Below are 17,474 nucleotides of genomic sequence, written 5' to 3' on the forward strand. Positions count from 1 at the left end.
AAAAGATGTTCCCTGACTTACCCTAGATGATTTTAGTACTATTATGGTTAGTACAACTCATACGAAAAAAGAGTACTTTTGAGTGGGCCACAGGAACTAATAAAGGTATTCGTGCTGGGTACAGAAATAGAACCATACTTTAGAAATATGAAACTAGCTGGTGTGCAGGATGTTGAAGAGATGCTTGACCATATCCTACAGAGTTAATTCAAATACTGCAAGTCTAGGATGACCTGAAATTAGTAATAGTGAAGGAACGAGACTTGGAATTTGTTTTCAAAAACCAATGGCATTCAGTGTCTTCTGTCAGTCTCATTTTTCTTTTTGTTATTCATTTATGAACTAATTGCCTTGCCTCAACTTTTTCCCTGTTCTGTACAGTTGGCTCCATGGAAGACCCAATTAGTCAGTTGTCTTCAGAGACATAGTTTTATATAGTAGTCTCACTGACACTCAGAGCTGCAAATCAACCCAGGTGAACCAGGCACAAAGCCAAATTTCATCAAAGACCTAATGATTCCAGGGATGATTTCCCAGGGAATTTCTCACCCAGAAGACATCTATTTCCCTTTACTCTCTGTTCAATGGCTTACTTTATCTAATTTTCTATGTGATTATCTTCCTCTGGAATTTGGGAAGAAATGCTAAAACAGATGTTATCCTTCACAGTAGAAAATACAACTCAGAAAATTATAATAGGTTTACCCCCCTGCAACAACAACAAAAAAAAAAAACTAGAAGGAAGGTTTTACTTGTTTTCAGAAAAATGTATTTTGGTCTAACTTTACACAATTAACAATAGCTATATCAGATAGGTCCAATCAAGAAAACAGAAACCATTTTAGATATAAGTTAATACAGGAATTGGTATATAGACCTTTAAAAGTTACAGAAGCAAAAATAGGATGTAAAAGAACACAGATATTTTCATTCCTGTAATCCCAGCACTTTGTGAGGCTGAGGGAGATGGATCGCTTGAGATCAGGAGTTTGAGAACAGCCTGGCCAGCATGGTGAAACATCATCTTTTGTATTTCATAAAAATACCAAAATTAGCCAGGTATGGTGGTGTGTGCCTGTAATCTCAGCCACTTTGGAGGCTGAGGCAGGAGAATTGCTTGAACCCAGGAGGTAGGGGTTGCAGTGAACAGAGATGGGGCCACTGCACACCAGCCTGGGTAACAGGGAGATATTGCCTCTCAATTAAAAAAAAAGAATATTGATATTACTGATTATACAGAGCAGCTCCCAATCCTAGTTTTTACAAAAGGGAAGAGATAGGATAACCAGCATCTAGGAATTTGGAAGAGAAGTATGCTTCTCAAATGGACAATGGGAATATTGCCCTTCCAAGGTGATGCTCATACCTGAGTACCAACTCCACACTGCTGGCACTCAGACTAGTGATGTAGGTAAAGTTAGCTGGTACGTACTCTCAAGGGGTTTATCCTAGCTGCTAATGTAAGAGCTAAACACGTCTGGAGGCAGGGGATTGACGCTCTGCTTTGGTGTAATGCCAGCAGAAACTGGAAACCAGAAGAAGTGCTTTTTCTCTCTCCTTCTTTTAATCTCCTTTTAGGACTTTCCATTGGCAGAAAAAACCTGGCAAGAGAATCGGGGAAATATAATTTATAGGCTTCATGCAGATGAGGGATTTAGTAGAGAGTTTGAGAAATATAGTTTGCATAAGCACAGACCAATTTACAGAAGAGAAGACTTGGATCTGTGACAAAATAGGTAAATCACCAGCACAGTAGCTATAGCAGTCTTCTGGGTTTTGAAGTATGTGACTTCAGAAGTACAGAACACGTGAACACCACACTCATTTCACTGAGATATGGGAGACAATATAAGAGTTTAGTTTGGTCAAAAGCATCTGGGAACTTTCAGAAGAATTAAAACTGGCTCTCTAAAACGACAAATAACCAAAAGCTATTGCTCAACAGGTCTTAAGTTTTGATACTGAACCTGCATCCTCTCCTAGAGTACCAACTCTGCTTAAAGAGATTACGTGATGGCTGGAGTTTCATAAAAAAAAAAAAAAAAAATCAGTTTTAACAGTATTTCACCAAGAATGTAGAGATGGGCAATACAGAAGCAGAGTGACCAATGTGATAGTCTAAGACCGATTTGAGCAAGAGATGTTGAGGAATTAAACTAAGAGCGCAGCAGTGGGGATGGATTAGAAAGTATATTTAAGAGAAATTTAGAAGTAAGGGCAATAAGTCTTATTAAATGTGGGGAATGAAGGAAGGGGAGGAACACAAGATGACTCCAGAGTTTCTGTCCTGGAGGATGGTGAGTCATAGTGTTGTCAACAACAACGACGATAAAATAAAAAATAAAAAGGAAAAACGGAAATGCTTTGGGAGGAACGCTGACAGTTTATTTTTGGACGTATTGAATAAAGACCTAGAGCCAACTGTTATCTAAGCATCACTGAAACTTATTGTATTATTTGGGCATTGTGTTTTCAATGTATGGATTTTCCTTTGTAGATTTTGCAATTGAATAAATCCTTTTTTTTTTTTCAGAATAAGTCCAAACTGCTATACAGGAGAATTATATTGCTCCTTCATTGCAGAGCCCACTGATTACCTTCTCAGCCTCTTTATCGTTCCTTCCTCAAAAGTGGTGCTCCAGGAAGAGCGAAAACAATGAGCTTGTCTGAAAACACTCTGATACTTGGAACATCTGTACTTTGGTAAATGCTGCGTCTGGGATGAATTTTAGTCCACTCTGCATCTGATTATCTTTGGTCCTCTATGGAAACCCAGCTCAGCTATAACTTCTAAGATGTTTTTCTTAAGAAAATCCCCATATAATTCATCATTCTCTACTATTTATGCATTCTTTATTCCTCATGTTTCTCAATTTTTATGTATTTTTTTATAGCTCATTTTAATGTATTTACTGATAGACCTATTTCCCCTTGTAGACTGTAATTTATGAGTATACAGGCGGCATACTTCTTTACAAGTCACACCAGAAACAGTCAGATTTCTCACAACTCATATGCTGAGAAAATATTGTTAGTTAGATATATAATGAGATACTTTAACCCAACCAAGTAACAACATATGAAAAAGAGAGAAGAGGAAATTCACAAAAGAGGAAACATAAAATGGTCATTAAACAAAAAGTCATGATAAACTTCACCAGATCAGTTCTTTCGTTTCCTTCAAGTTGACTCAAATTTAAACAGTTTTCTTCCTGACCTAAGCCCCTAATTTCGGCACTTACTTTAGAACATTTCTAACCATAAATTCTTTCTCTTCCCATTTGAGATGTAAATCTTCCAGGTTCTTGCCTGTTTTAAAAGCTAGGATTCTCTTTTTCAAGGAGCTATCTTTATAAAATATAATCATCAAGACAGAAATCCTATCTCCCAGTCTCTATGTCAGGGTAGCAGCCAAACTTTCGTAGGAGACAGGAAAGAGGATTTGTAGGAGACCTAATGAGACAGGAAATCTTAGAAAACAAGTCACTAACTTTCCTAAGTACCAATTAGCAAACATATATGACCTAATCACAATAACCAAGCTCACCCCAATACTTTTTCACTAGCTTTTTCAGGTGCATAAAACTATCTCATCTTTTGGTTCAGTGGAAAGTTTTTCTCTTTCCCCTGTTGCAATTTCTCTTTCATATACACAAAGGTATCTGCCATATACATTTTACAAATTCAGCAAAATTAATAACTCTGAGAATATGAAATTATGGTACAAATTCAAAAATAGTTTACTGTAAGTGCTGGTACAAGTATGGCATAATACAATCACTTAGAAGATTAGTTTTGCAACCTAATGCAATACATACTCATTCATAGAGAGGCTCGTTTGTAGCACTGTTTATTAAAATTGGAAATAATAGATAATACATTGTGGTATATTCATACATCAATTATAATAAAGTCTATTTCATCAGCAGAAAGATGAATTGGAGGCATATAAGTTTTAAAAACACTGCTGTTTAATATTAAATTGTATAAATTCTAAATAATTAAGATATACACACACCTATGTAAATCAGGGGAACAGGATCAAAAAGGAAGAGCATCAAAGTGTCATCTACTATGCTCATATTTACTCATAAAATGAAAATGATTGGGAAATTAAGGTAAGATAGCAGTGGTGGTTGCAGCATAGCTTTGGGACATTCACAAATCCTTACATAAAACGGAAAGACTAATTTGATAGCAAAATCAAAATCACATGGATACCATTTATTAGACTGGTGCAAAAGTAATTGTGGTTTTTGCCAATTACATAAAACAAAACTCAGTGAAAATGTCATCCTTATTAACCACAAAGCAGAAATGAGTGAGAGCACCCCACCAATAGCCACATTATCAATACACTATCAGCATGTGTGCAGAAGAAACAGAGGGCAGCAATGCAGCAAGTTAACATGAAAACAACAGAACCCATAATGATCTACTGAAAATCAATTTGAAAACAGCAGAGAACTGTGAAAATTTATGCCCACACTAATAATGGGTGGATGCAAGGGCCCTGTTATAAGACTAAAGGAAATAGACTCTCTGAAACCTGTTGAACTCTTGAAGCTAAAAATCTGACAAGTTTTCATACCATTCGGGTTGAGGGGATTCCACCTAACTGCCGGAAGTGGAATAAAAATTTAGTGAGATAAGAATAACAAAGTTAAGAAAGAGATGATATGAATTATCACTGGGGAGAGAAAGACGGGAAATCTTAGATAACAAGTCACTGTATTTTTTTTTAACACTACATGAAGACAACAGTATAGGAAGCTCAGTAGATTTAGAAAAGCTATTCAAACCAAGCTTGATTCTAAAAATGAAGGGAATTTATACTAACATAAAAATAAGCAACGGAAATGTTTTGAGATCAAATCTCACAAAAAGTTATCACCATAAATATTGCATATTCTGTTATGATCCCTGCAAACAATATAAGCACACCATAAAGATGTTCAAAAAACAAACTAAAATGTGATATACAACTTCAAAGCAAGCTAAAAGGCAGTAAGCATAGGATACAAGACACCAAAAAATAACAAATTCAAATTAGAAAAAATCAGGAAAGAAGTTAGAGATCTCAAAAAAATAGAAAAAAATGCTAATTTCTTTAAAAATAAATACAACCTAGAAAAAATGCAAAAGCAAAAAAAACACCACTAATAATATCTTAAGAGAAACAGAAGGTAAAGAAGTGAATTTTTACAATCAAAAAGAAATTGAGCAACAGTTCAAAAAGGATTTGGGTAAATGCTGAAGATAAAGAAAATTCAACAAATAAATAATAGGTGCTCCTGAGGAAGAAAGTTAAAAAGAAGACCACAAATTATTAAAACTATAATTCAATAAAAGCCTTCTAGAAAAGTATTTAAAATTACATATTGAAAAAGTACATTATGCAACTGAGAATACCAACTCAGAGCTACCAACACAAAGATATATTCTAGCAAAATTGCTGTACTTTAAAGAAAACAAATCAATGGGCACTGAGAGGGGGAAAAAGCAAGTAGCTAATAATGGAAAGAAAAATAGTTTATCATTATAATTTTTGCCACTAGTACATTCTACCAGAACAAAATGCAGAGTTTACAAAAACAAAAATGGAAGGAAAGAACATATGAGCCAACATTTTTGTATGGAACAAAATTAATTTTCAAGACTAAAGAGCACAAAGTCTTATCACCATAAAAGAACCTGTAAAATATTGTCCCCATGAGTCCTTCATAAGGAGGGTACTAGAGAGATATTGACATAAAAGCAAATAGTTAGCATTATATATACAATAAGAGTTAAGTGGCAGATATGATATGTGACCTGACACTATCTCTGTCTCTATGTGTGTCTATCTCTAGTAGAACCATAAAATGGGGAGAGAAAATAGACAATACAAAAATGTTTAGCTAATTTTAGTAACCATAACGGGTAGGGGCAGTTTTAGTATTATTATTCAGATAATGCGGTGTATTTAACATAGAATAAGGTAAATGAGTAATTATGAAATATTTATTTTCATTATCACTTATGTTTCTAAGAACCATCATTAGTGCTCAGATTGCAATCATGAGATGACATTTTCCAGTAAAACAAATAAAGTCTCATGTAAAAATGGCTCATTCCAGGTTTGTGGCAATGGTAAGTTGAGCTTAGTACATCTAATTATACCAGATAGCAAAAAAACTAGTAAATATTTCAAGGGTCATCTCATAGCACTTAAAACCAAATGGAAAAGGTACCAACTGGCAAAAGGTGAGGCAATTTGAACTTCATTAAGGATAAGAATTATTAACATTTTTAAAACTGAGTTCATGATGACATTTAAACATATATAAAAGAATTCATCGTCTTCTGAGAAAGACAGACAGGGAATCAATTCATTATCTTGAAAATTGTTTCAATAAAAAGAAAAATTCAAGACTCTATCCTGCCCTTCCTGAGGTACTAACCAAAAGAGGTAATGGATCACTGAAATTGACTTTTGTATTGATAGTATCTACCAAAGGGAAAAAAAATAACCTGATAGAAAGGGGTGACATAGTTTGGATGTTTGTCCCCTCCAAATCTCATGTTGAAATGTGATTCCTAGTGTTGGAGCTCGGGCCTGGTGAGAGGCGTTTCATGGGGAAGGATTCCTCATAAATGGCTTGGTGCCTTCCATATAGTAATGAGTAAATTCTATCTCTGAGGGCATGAGAGATCTGGTTGCTTTAAAGAATGTGGCACCTGCTCCCATCCTCTTCCTCCATGTGATACACTGGCTCTCCCTTTGTCTCCCATCATGTTGTAAGCTTCCTGAGGCCTCACCAGGAGCGGAGCAGATGTTTGCACCAGGCTTCTCAGTCTGCAGAAACTTGACCCAAAATAAACCTCCTTACTTCATAAATTATTGAGCGTTAGGTACTACTTATAACAATGTGAAAACAATATAATACGAGGGAAAGGGCTAATTTTTTTTCTTTTGAAAGAAATTGCAGATAAGGAAATAAAAATTTGTTATATACTTGTTATAAAAGTGAAATCCAATTATCAGGAAAATAGAATACTGAATAAAATAGTTATGCTTCTATTTTTTGGATGAATATGCAAGATCAGTGAACATGAAGAAAAGTTTCTGAAAAGATGGGAGCAGTAGAAACTGTCATTATTTCTAGTGAGAATATGAATTGGTACGATTGCTTTGCAAAGCAGGCTAACATACCCAGTTAAATTCGAACATAGGCATCTTTTGTTTTGTGGCACTGCCATGCTACTTCTAAGACATGCTGTATGCTCTTGCACATGTATATCAAGAGATGCTTTCCAGATAGTTTAGCACATTTTTTATATCATCCCAAATGCCATTGACTGATATCAACTCCAATATTCATCAACAATAAAATACATACGTAAGTGGGTTATGTATTCATAAATTAGATTATTATAGTTTGGTAAAAGGAAATGAGGGTTCGGCACAGTGGCCTCACACCTGTAATCCCAGCACTTTGGGAGACTGAGGAAGGTGCATCACTTGAGGTCAGGAGTTCGAAACTAGCCTAGCCAACATGGTAAAACCCTGTCTCTACTAAAAATACAAAAAATACAAAAATTAGCTGGGCATGGTGTCACGTGCCTGTAATCCCAACTACTCAGAAGGCTGAGGCACGAGAATTGCTTGAGCATGGGAAGTGGAAGTTGCAGTGAGCAGTGACTGCACCACTGCACTCTAGCCTGGGTGACAGAGCGAGACTCAGTTTCAAAAAAGAAAAGAAGAAAAAAAGAAAGAAGTACACCTGTATCCATCAGCATGGATGAGCCTAAAAACCGTACTGTTCAGCAAAAGCAGTAACAAGATAGACTCTATGATTTGACTCATATAAAATTCAAAAACCAACAAAACCAATTAAATATTCTATAGGGATGCACATATTGTTAGTTAAAACTATGATTTTTATAAAATTTATTATTAGGATAAGCAAACTCTCCGTGCAGTGAGATGTGTTCAGAGTGGGGCAGATAAAGCCATAAAAATGTTTCATTTCTTGGACTCAGTGGTAGGTACAATGGTATTATTTTCCTTAAATTACGTGTATATAGAACTGTATCCATCTACCACTATCTGTGCCTCTACTTCTATCAATTGTTATGTATGACTTCAATTTTATCGAATATTCATTTCTTGCTGATTTATAGAAGCATTTAATAAAAACCAAACTTTCACATATTTTATCCAATACTTTTGTTTCAATGACAGGTGTGAGTTGGACAGACACTCTTGGAACACTGTCTGTGGATTAAATCACTTCATCTTCACAACAAAATCACTTGGAGTGTCCTGCTTATATTCAGATCTTAAGAAAATCGAGACACAGAACTTGTACAAGGTAGGAAATAAGTTACTTGTTCAAGATATACTAATTTTATTGTGCATTTTTCTCTTAAGCAGTTCATTATATTGCTGGTAAAAATGGCTGCACACTAAAACAACCACACAGAAAAGCTTTTAATAATTCCTCTTTGCCCAGCAAGTAAAGACTCCACTCGTGTATTAAAAAAAAATCAATTACAACATTTTAAATTCATTTTGAGTTTTCCAATATTTTTTCAAGTAAATTTAATAATTCTGTTCCTCTGTAAACATACCCCTTGCTCCGTTTATGATTTTTGCTCCTCCCAGGAAACCTTCTCTTCCCTATTGTCAGTTGCTGAAACCAAATTATAAGTCCACCTCTCAAATACCACTTTCTTATAAATAATGCAGGCAAGTTTGTTTTTCCAGATTGCCCTTTCTCTGTCTCCTCTGTGAAGTAGTTTTTGAACTCCCCATTTGGGTAGTTTTTTTTCTTTCTCTGAGCTCACACAAAACTTTGATTTATCTCTGTTGGCATATAATGTGATACAGGGGATTGTGCACAATATTTCTTCTGTGTTCATCACCAACTGGAAGAGTTGATAAATGTGAAGCATTTCTGCTGAGATACCAGAGGTATTATTTCAAAATGGAAGTATTCTAAAAAAAGTATAACCTGAAGTCTTCACAGGTTCTGAAAAAAGATGGAAGCGGTTCTACTTTGGTGTTAAGAAGTAAACCTCATGCCAAAAATAATCAGAGACTGATACCAAAGTTCGTACAGAATAAGCCACCATTACCGGCCTAAGGGTTACGGCTCCAAATGTCCTTCATCACATGATGCTTGCTTGTAATGTTAATACATAGCGTTTTAGATATTTTCATCGTGCTTTACTAGAGAGTTATTTTAGAGATACAAACAAAGACTGTAATAAAAAAGGGTGTAAATGTTTGCTCTTCATAGTGTGGTCCTATGGACCAAGGAATAAATAGCATCATCTGTAAGCAGGTAAGAAATCCCCCACCTCAGATTTCCTGTATCATACTCTACATTTCAACCAGGGCCCCAGGTAATTTGTATGTATGAGAAAGTTTAAGAAACTCTGAAATCAGCTCAAATACTCTGTTTAAAAAAAATTATTTCTACTTAGTGAGTGCTCGATTTTCTGTTCAATAATCTATATGAAAATGGTTACTTCCACACAGTTAGAGGTACTGACATCTTTCAAGAGCCAAAGATATACCTAACTTGTTTCTACCAGATGCACTTTATCAGTGAATCCTGATTGAGACAGAGTATCAGCATTTCAATAGCCACTCTATTTATTCACAACAAAATGGTATCAACAATAGAGCTAGGTAAGAATGGGTTTGTTTCTGTTCTTGTTGGTAGCTATATGACCTTCGTTAAGTCATGAGAAAATTTACCTCCTAATATTTGCTTGAATTTTTTTTACTTCCTCTGTTGATTATATAGTTACACTTAGCATTGTGTTGTTCAAAAGCAACCACAACATCTTATTTTATGTTCTCTGGCATGGCATGGTTACAGAAGAGCAGAGTGATCTGAAATGTAAGCTAGGAGGCTCCTCTAAGCTTTAATTAATAAGTCATCCCTCTTCACCTTCACCTGAGTGATTTAACATCAGTCTAAGCCGATGCAGTGAAAATAATCACTTAGGCACTCAAGGACAAACCCTTTTATTTCAATTCTACTATTTAAAAATATTAATATACTATGTAACTTTTCAAGAGAAGGAAAGATGAGTATATCTGATTCATTAGGTATCCATATTCCATTTACAATATTGTTAACAAAATAACAGGCAGTCAGTATGAATATCAATTACTTAGAAACCAAAATGGAAATGTATAATCAGAAAAATATTCATAGTGATCACATATTAAACTATATTTATCTAAGACATATATTTCATTTCTCTTTTGTATAATTTTCATCACTACTATCAAAACTGCACTAGATGGTAATTTCAAAGTATTTACAATTTTTGAACATTAAAGTGGATTGGGAAGTGTTTATCTGAATTTTTCTATGGTTTTATCATGCAGGGTTTTATCTGACCTTTAGAATTGGGCTCTTGTAAAATGTAGACCAAAGGGTGCAGTCATTACTCAAGATTACTTTCAATGTCTTGCAAAGGTTTTAATATAATGAAACTTACAAACATAATTTATTTTTAGTATGAATGGACAGACAAATGATAAACTGAAAAATAGTTATTTTCAGTATTTTTCTTATATTTGAAAAAATATTAATGAGCTATTTTTCAACACTTTACGAAGGAAGCTGACTATATTTTATTTTGATCAACTTTGGTGAAACTTTAGAAAGAATACACATAATCAGTAAACATGTTTAAAACTATAATGGTATAGTATAATGGTATCAAAATCTTATAGGCATATATATTTGACAGAACTTATATCCATAAGAAAAAAAAAAACAAAGACACTATGCAAAATAATATCTACAATATGAATAAATACATCGTTTTAGTAGTTCTGGAACGAAAAATAAAGTTGTATCTTTTTAAGGGTTCCTGAAGTTTCACACCAACCTGAGACTTTTGAAGTGAAGGTGATTTATGGTAAAAATAAATAAGAAGCCAAGAATTTTCACTCACTCTACGATCTTACATTACTAAATAAATCAGCTTCCCTTATTCTTCAGTGGTTAACAAAGTGTCATTTTCATTTGCTCTGTACATAGAATAACTTATCTTCCAAGGTCATTCTTAGTACCCTGACATGGATGCATTTGTTAGAAGCGGATACAAAGTTACCAAGTGAGAAAACTGAGACACAGTATAAACAATAGTTCTGTTGATTTTAGACTACAGAAAATCAACCAAACATTCTAGATCTAGCAATTTAATATTGGAATGTATTATCCTACTATTTCTAAGTTAATCATATTTAAGTCAAATACTTTCTGTTCCAATAAGCCTACCTCCTAAGCTATTACATTGGGAAATGGTTTATAAACTGGACGGTGTTATCAGTGCAGGGAACCTTATTATTATGACTATTGTGATTCAGTAGGAAGTCTGTGGGAAAAGAGCTAGTTGTCAATAGATATGTTAAAAGGTTTGAGAACTGAATTCTGGAATCCTAAAATATTTGGAATAGTAATCATGAGGAGAAGCCCACCAAAATAAATCCAAAGATTGAAAATCATCTTACTTTTTACAAATGTCTGGGATCTGGTTCTAGTTGTGATCAAATCCATTTTGCCTTATCACTGTGAATCACCTTGCCAAAATGAATTTGATCATGAATTATGTATTATTTACTTTTTATAAGCAGAGCTATTGTTATTTAAATCATAATATCACATAATAATTGTAAGCAATGTGACCACAAATTTTGAAAATTATATGTAGAATAATTTGCTACAAATTGTTTTAAGTAGCACTCTGGTTTGTTTTTCAACATTTGAAGCTACTTTCCAGATTTAGAGACATAAGAAATATAGTCAGATATTTCAAGAAGTATTGTTTGAATATTAGATTTGTTCTGCATGGCCAAAAGAAGAGAATTATTTTTTCCAGTTGTGTTTAGAACCTTCATCAATTAGCGCCTGTGAAACAATGGCAGGTGTCAAAAAGGGGTAAGGAGACTTTTAAGTTCAAAGCCATTCCAATTCTGCAACCCCGGATTACTAGTGAAGTATCTGTCTCTATGTAAATGAACCAAACCCATAAAATAAAAATGTGGAAAAATCTTCTAATGGGATTTTTAAGCCATTCTACTGAAATCAGTTTCTTAAGAGTGAAAACTACATATTATAGATTGCTTCTCTCTATAAGAAACATTAGTTAAAATTTAATTATAATGTACAGGTAGGATCGCAAACAGAAATTTAGAAAGCAGCAAAATTGTTAAAGAATGTGTTAACATGGGTGATAAATACATAATGACATCTAAAAGGTACAGAAACATTTTGGTGGTAAAACTTTGCATATTGAAATATAGGGACCCCTCTGTTATCTGAAATAAACATGAACAGAAACAGAAAATCAGTTCAAGTAATAATTAGCAAAATATTTACCAACTTTTTTCATTTGCATAAATAGGGCCAAATCATGAAATTTCCAAGATATAATATTAGTATTAACACTCAAACTATATGTAGGTGTATGTATATATATGTAGATATATATATACATATACATATATAACTTTAAATTTAGACAGACTTTTATGGTAACAAATGAACTGTGTGCTATTTATGTCGTATTTTCCAAAGAATAAACAGAAGTGTAAGGAAGAAATAGTCGTCCATCTCAAGTTCTTAAACCAGATGATACCTTGTTAAACTTCTTAGATCACAGTATTTTTAAGTCATTAAGACCATCTAAAACTATGCCTTAAGTTGCTTTACCAATATATCAAACTAGGCCAAAAGGAGCAAAATATTAGAATGTTTTATAAAAATAGAAATGTGACCTACACTTTGCTCCTTTTCCTGTCCCCCTTTTCTTCAGCATGCTATTCACAGTGGTTTTCTAACCACTTATTAAAAATTGAAAGGCAACAGCTATATACTCATAGAAACATAATAGGCAACCCACTTAGAACAGATGTGGATTTTTAGAAAATGCTTTCCTGGAGGTGCTGAAAAATAATCTATGTCTTAAATCGCACAGATTCCGATGGGTAGGTGCTTGTACCATGCCTGTCCATTTCAGCCGTAATTGAAACCAAGGTTTTGAAGTAAAAATTCATTTTTGCCAACTTGTCAAGTGTAGCTTTGTGAAGAAAACTATTAGTAGTTGAATATCCTTCACTGTCTCTAGCTCCTTTGTGAAACAAAGGAAAAAGAGTAACCTACTAATATATGAGTTATTGAGCTTGTAAATAACTTCATGAAGTAAAAAACTTCCTATAAATATACCAGTTCTACCTATGCATGCACACACACACACAAATTCTGTATTTTTCTAATAACGTCATGTTCTAAAATCCTACTATTTAGATGGCAATGCAATTATAGTACAAAGAAATACTCCAGAAAGGATGAAAATGAAAGTTTATTAAATATTACCCTGATAGATATGTGTCATGATTCCTAAATACAGTGGAAGATATTTTAGCTTTTAGTAAAAATAATTGTTTCTAGTGAAAACCCTTTCTAATTTTTTTAAACATAATATAAATTTTAATTTATTTGCTATTTGACTATGATAAATATGTAATAGCATAAAAACTTTCTTATATAATGACAATATTTTTTTAATTATACAATTTGATTATTTAGTAGTACTTACCCATCCTGGTTTCACATTATTTATCAATATACAATTAATATCCATTATGTCCTAAGAATTACTCCACTTTAAAATCTTTATAACTCATAAAAACTTATGAAATCAGCCCAAATGCCCATCATTCAATGAGTGGATACAGAAATTGTGGTATGTATATATACATATCATGGAATACTATTTAGCCACAAAAGGGAACAAAATAATGGTATTCACAGCAACCTAGATGAAACCGGAGGCCATTAGTCTAAGTGAAGTAACTCAGGAACAGAAAACCAAACATTTTATGTTTTCATTCATAGTGGGATCTAAGCTCTGAAGGATGCAAAGGCACAAGAATGATACAATGGAGTCTGGGAACTTAGGGGAAAGAGTAGAAGGGGAGTAAGAAAAAAGGACTACAAATGGGGTACAGGGTATACTGCTCAGATGGGTGCACCAAAATCTTACAAATCACCGCTAAAGAACTTACTCATGTAACCAAACATCGCCTGTTCCCCCAAAAACCTATGAAACTTAAAAAAACAAATAAAACCTTTATAATTCTCAGACCTAGTGATCATCCACTAGTATTTTTTCACAGAAAACTGTAATTTTCATCAAAAGTCATTGGTCAAAATTAAAACTACTAGGAATGCGTGTCCTAAATAAGTGAAAATAGTCATTTTCATTTCCAATTCCTCTTTCTTGTTTCTATATACATTATCTTTATTTCCTTACATCCACAATGGTATCTTTAATTATATTTCACTTAAACAACCAAAGGTAGAAAAAGAAGAGAAACCAATCTGATAAACTATATTAACACTCATAACAAGGACACATATCTTTATCTCATTCTGTAAGAATAGAATAGATTTAATTTGCACCAGGAAATTTGTTGCCTTTTGTTCAGTGGCTGCTCAAGCGTACTAATTCTCATCTATTTGTTTTCCATGTTAAATAAAATATATGACTGTGTCTAACGAGAAAACATTTCATTATGTTAACTGTCTTTTTAATTTTGCACCTCTTTTGGCTTCCATCTTTGAAACCAAAATATTTGGCTTGTAAAACCGGATCTTATATGGAATCAGGAATTGATTTTGGAAGCATCTATAGCGCTTGTAATTCACAATAAGAGAATTATAAATTAAATGAATTATTCTCCCAACAAAAGGCATGTCTTACAATAGGTGCAAAGCAGCTCTGTGTGATTGTGAGGGAAGCTATCAGACCAACCTCCATGTGGGGCTGCACCTTTCCAGAAGGTGACCCCCACCTTTGGTGTAATCAAGACTAAATGAATACTTGAAACTAGCTACTCTATGTACATCAACATTTACATTATTTCTCAGTTGACCACTTTGGTTGTTTGCCCATATGAACAAAAGCATGAATGTAACAATGGAGTGTGGAAACCTATATTCATCATCTTGTACGCAATAATCAGGAAAGGAAATCCATTTGGTAAATTTTTGTTGTTATTTGAAAATTCTAGCCTTTGTAGTAGCAATGAGTCCAGAAATACCAGAAGTAATTTCAAATCCATACAATCTAAGTGAAATAAATGTTTAGTGAGATTTTTTTTGGAAGGGAAAATTCATAAGCATTAAATCCAAATTGTTTTAACCATCAATAACCATATACCAATTTCTATGCAATTTGACTATGATAAAAGTGTTAAGAAAATAATTTCTTATATAATGACATAATAATCAAATTGTGCAATTAAAAAATTAAGTAGTACTTACCCATCCTAGTTTCATGTTATGTATCAATACACAATTAATACCCATTATGCCTTAAGAGTTATTCCACTTTAAAACTTTCTCAGAACTAGTGACCGTTCACTAGTTTTGACAGAAAACTATCATTTCATTAGAAGTCATTAGTTAAAAATAAAACCACCAAGAATGTGTGTCGCAGAATAAATAGATTCATTGTCATTTCCGATTCCTCTTGCTTGTGTTTGAATTCATTGTCATTATTTCTTTACATCCATACCAATATCTTTAATTATATTTCAAAATCAATTTTTTTAAAAAAAGTAGTGTTAGAATCATACACTTACAGTCTGTGATCTTCAGCGTTCTCTTGACTTCTCCACTTCCTGATCCTCCGCAGCCATCTTCATCATCACAGTCCCCACTGACTTGTTCAACCATGCCTCCGCCACTGCCCAGCTGAAGAAGCTCCCACTTGTCAGGTTTGGGAGATCTACCCTGCAACAACTAAAGGTACAGAAAAAAGGCATTTATTAATAGCAAATCGGAATAACCTAAGAATTCTATTCAGAAAGCTTATGTAGAACTCATGATTATTTTCTTACGTGGATCTACTCTTTGGTGTAGACACCTTACCAAATCAAGTCTTCAAGAAAAATGGAAACAACTCAAATAATAAATAATGGGCAAAGTCTACACACATAAAGAGTTATACTCTATGTATTAGCTCCATGGCAATGGTTTGGAGAATGCTTTGGGAAGCAACTAAAATTAGACCTTCTTTGCGTATGAGTAGTTTGGCTAGCGGATCCTGTGTTTTGGAATAAATAATGTTTAAGCATGGTAAATCAAATTTCAGTGCTCCCTTTGTAGCATATTGGCTGATAATGTTGTGCTGTTTTGTAAACTCACATTCCACATTTCTGAAGAAGTAATATTCTTCCAGAAAATAATTCTGTCTAAGGAAATCCAGAATTTTAAATATATGTTTATAGTCTCATTTAAACTTTCTTAGATTAAATACACAGTCCAATGCAGATGGCACATACTGAACCTTGGGACAAAAGACTTAGGTCCTACATCATTTAAGATCATTTAAGAAATTTAATGACGTCTCAGTTCTTGACTTTCAAGCATTTCATTTATTTTTATGAGCAAAACAGATGGAATAGCCATTTTCCTGTGCAGTACAGGAGTTCCAGTAATACTTTTGAACAACATTGGAAATTTCTGAATGTCTTTTCAAAATGGTGATGTTATAAATAATAGAGTATTTCACTTAAAACTAAGCCTGATTAAGGTCGTCCCATGCAGTATGTGACATTAACCCCTCTAAGATGGTTTTGGAGAACACATGGCCAAGCATGAGCACTAGAGGGTAGTGCTCTATTATGAACTAAATGTACCTCTGCTGACCACTTAGTGGGCATTTAAATTTTCACCCGGCTTTATGAAAGACTTACGGCTGTTACTTCTGTGACTTTCCAAATAATAGTATCAATTAGCAGACAGTAATTAAATACACAGCCCAAAGACAGCATTTTATACTGAAGAACAAAGAGTGAAATAACCTCAGTATATCTAACATGAATATGTTTATCATTTAAGGAACACTTAGATTAAGCAACTGGACTCTGAAATTCATAAACTTTTAAGTTACCAATTCTGAAATACTAGTTTCTAACAAAAATACTAAAACAATTTGACAGTAACCTTTAAATTCCTATTTTTATCAGCATTTTGCACAAAAATTCAATAGGTGGTATTAAATTAAAAAGAAAGGTTCTTTCAAGATCAAGTGAATTTAGCAAATATTAAGTTAAACAAAACTTTTCTACTGTTTTTAATATATTGACATATGTGCTACTTCCTGCAAAGGGAAGAGAGAGTACAGCAATGAAGGAACAGATAGGAAACCAACCACATAAAAAGGCAAATCTAAAAAGGAAAGGATGAATGGCATTACCTTATACCATTATATAAATGATAAATAATGATAAATGGTAACTAAGGTAATACCATTTATCATTTGTTATTGTGAAATATCCCATTTATTAGCTATTTAGTATAATCATAAAGGGCTTGAATTCTGAGGTCCAACAAACTTCGATGTGACACATACCAACCATGAGACGTGGGGTATTAAGTTACTGAATA

General features: G+C 33.5%; 1 protein-coding gene across 2 annotated transcripts in view; it reads right to left on the minus strand.

Moving 5' to 3' along the window:
• Positions 1-17,474, minus strand: part of GPC5 (glypican 5) — a 1,393,669-nt gene that overhangs the window by 656,818 nt on the left and 719,377 nt on the right. Inside the window, exons 7-8 of one of the 2 annotated variants that reach the window (XM_064362249.1) lie at positions 15,665-15,824; positions 1,428-1,601 (exon numbers count right to left, since the gene is read on the minus strand). In XM_064362249.1, the coding sequence (XP_064218319.1) occupies positions 1,564-1,601; positions 15,665-15,824 (198 nt within the window). In that variant the 3' untranslated portion in view covers positions 1,428-1,563. Of the gene's footprint in view, positions 1-1,427; positions 1,602-15,664; positions 15,825-17,474 lie in introns of those variants that run through there. The other variant, XM_012456307.2, reaches the window with a different exon arrangement.

Source organism: Aotus nancymaae, unplaced genomic scaffold (genome assembly GCF_030222135.1).
Source record: "Aotus nancymaae isolate 86718 unplaced genomic scaffold, 86718_ANA_hifiasm-v0.15.2.pri h1tg000048l, whole genome shotgun sequence".
NCBI classification, from domain to species: Eukaryota; Metazoa; Chordata; class Mammalia; order Primates; family Aotidae; genus Aotus; species Aotus nancymaae.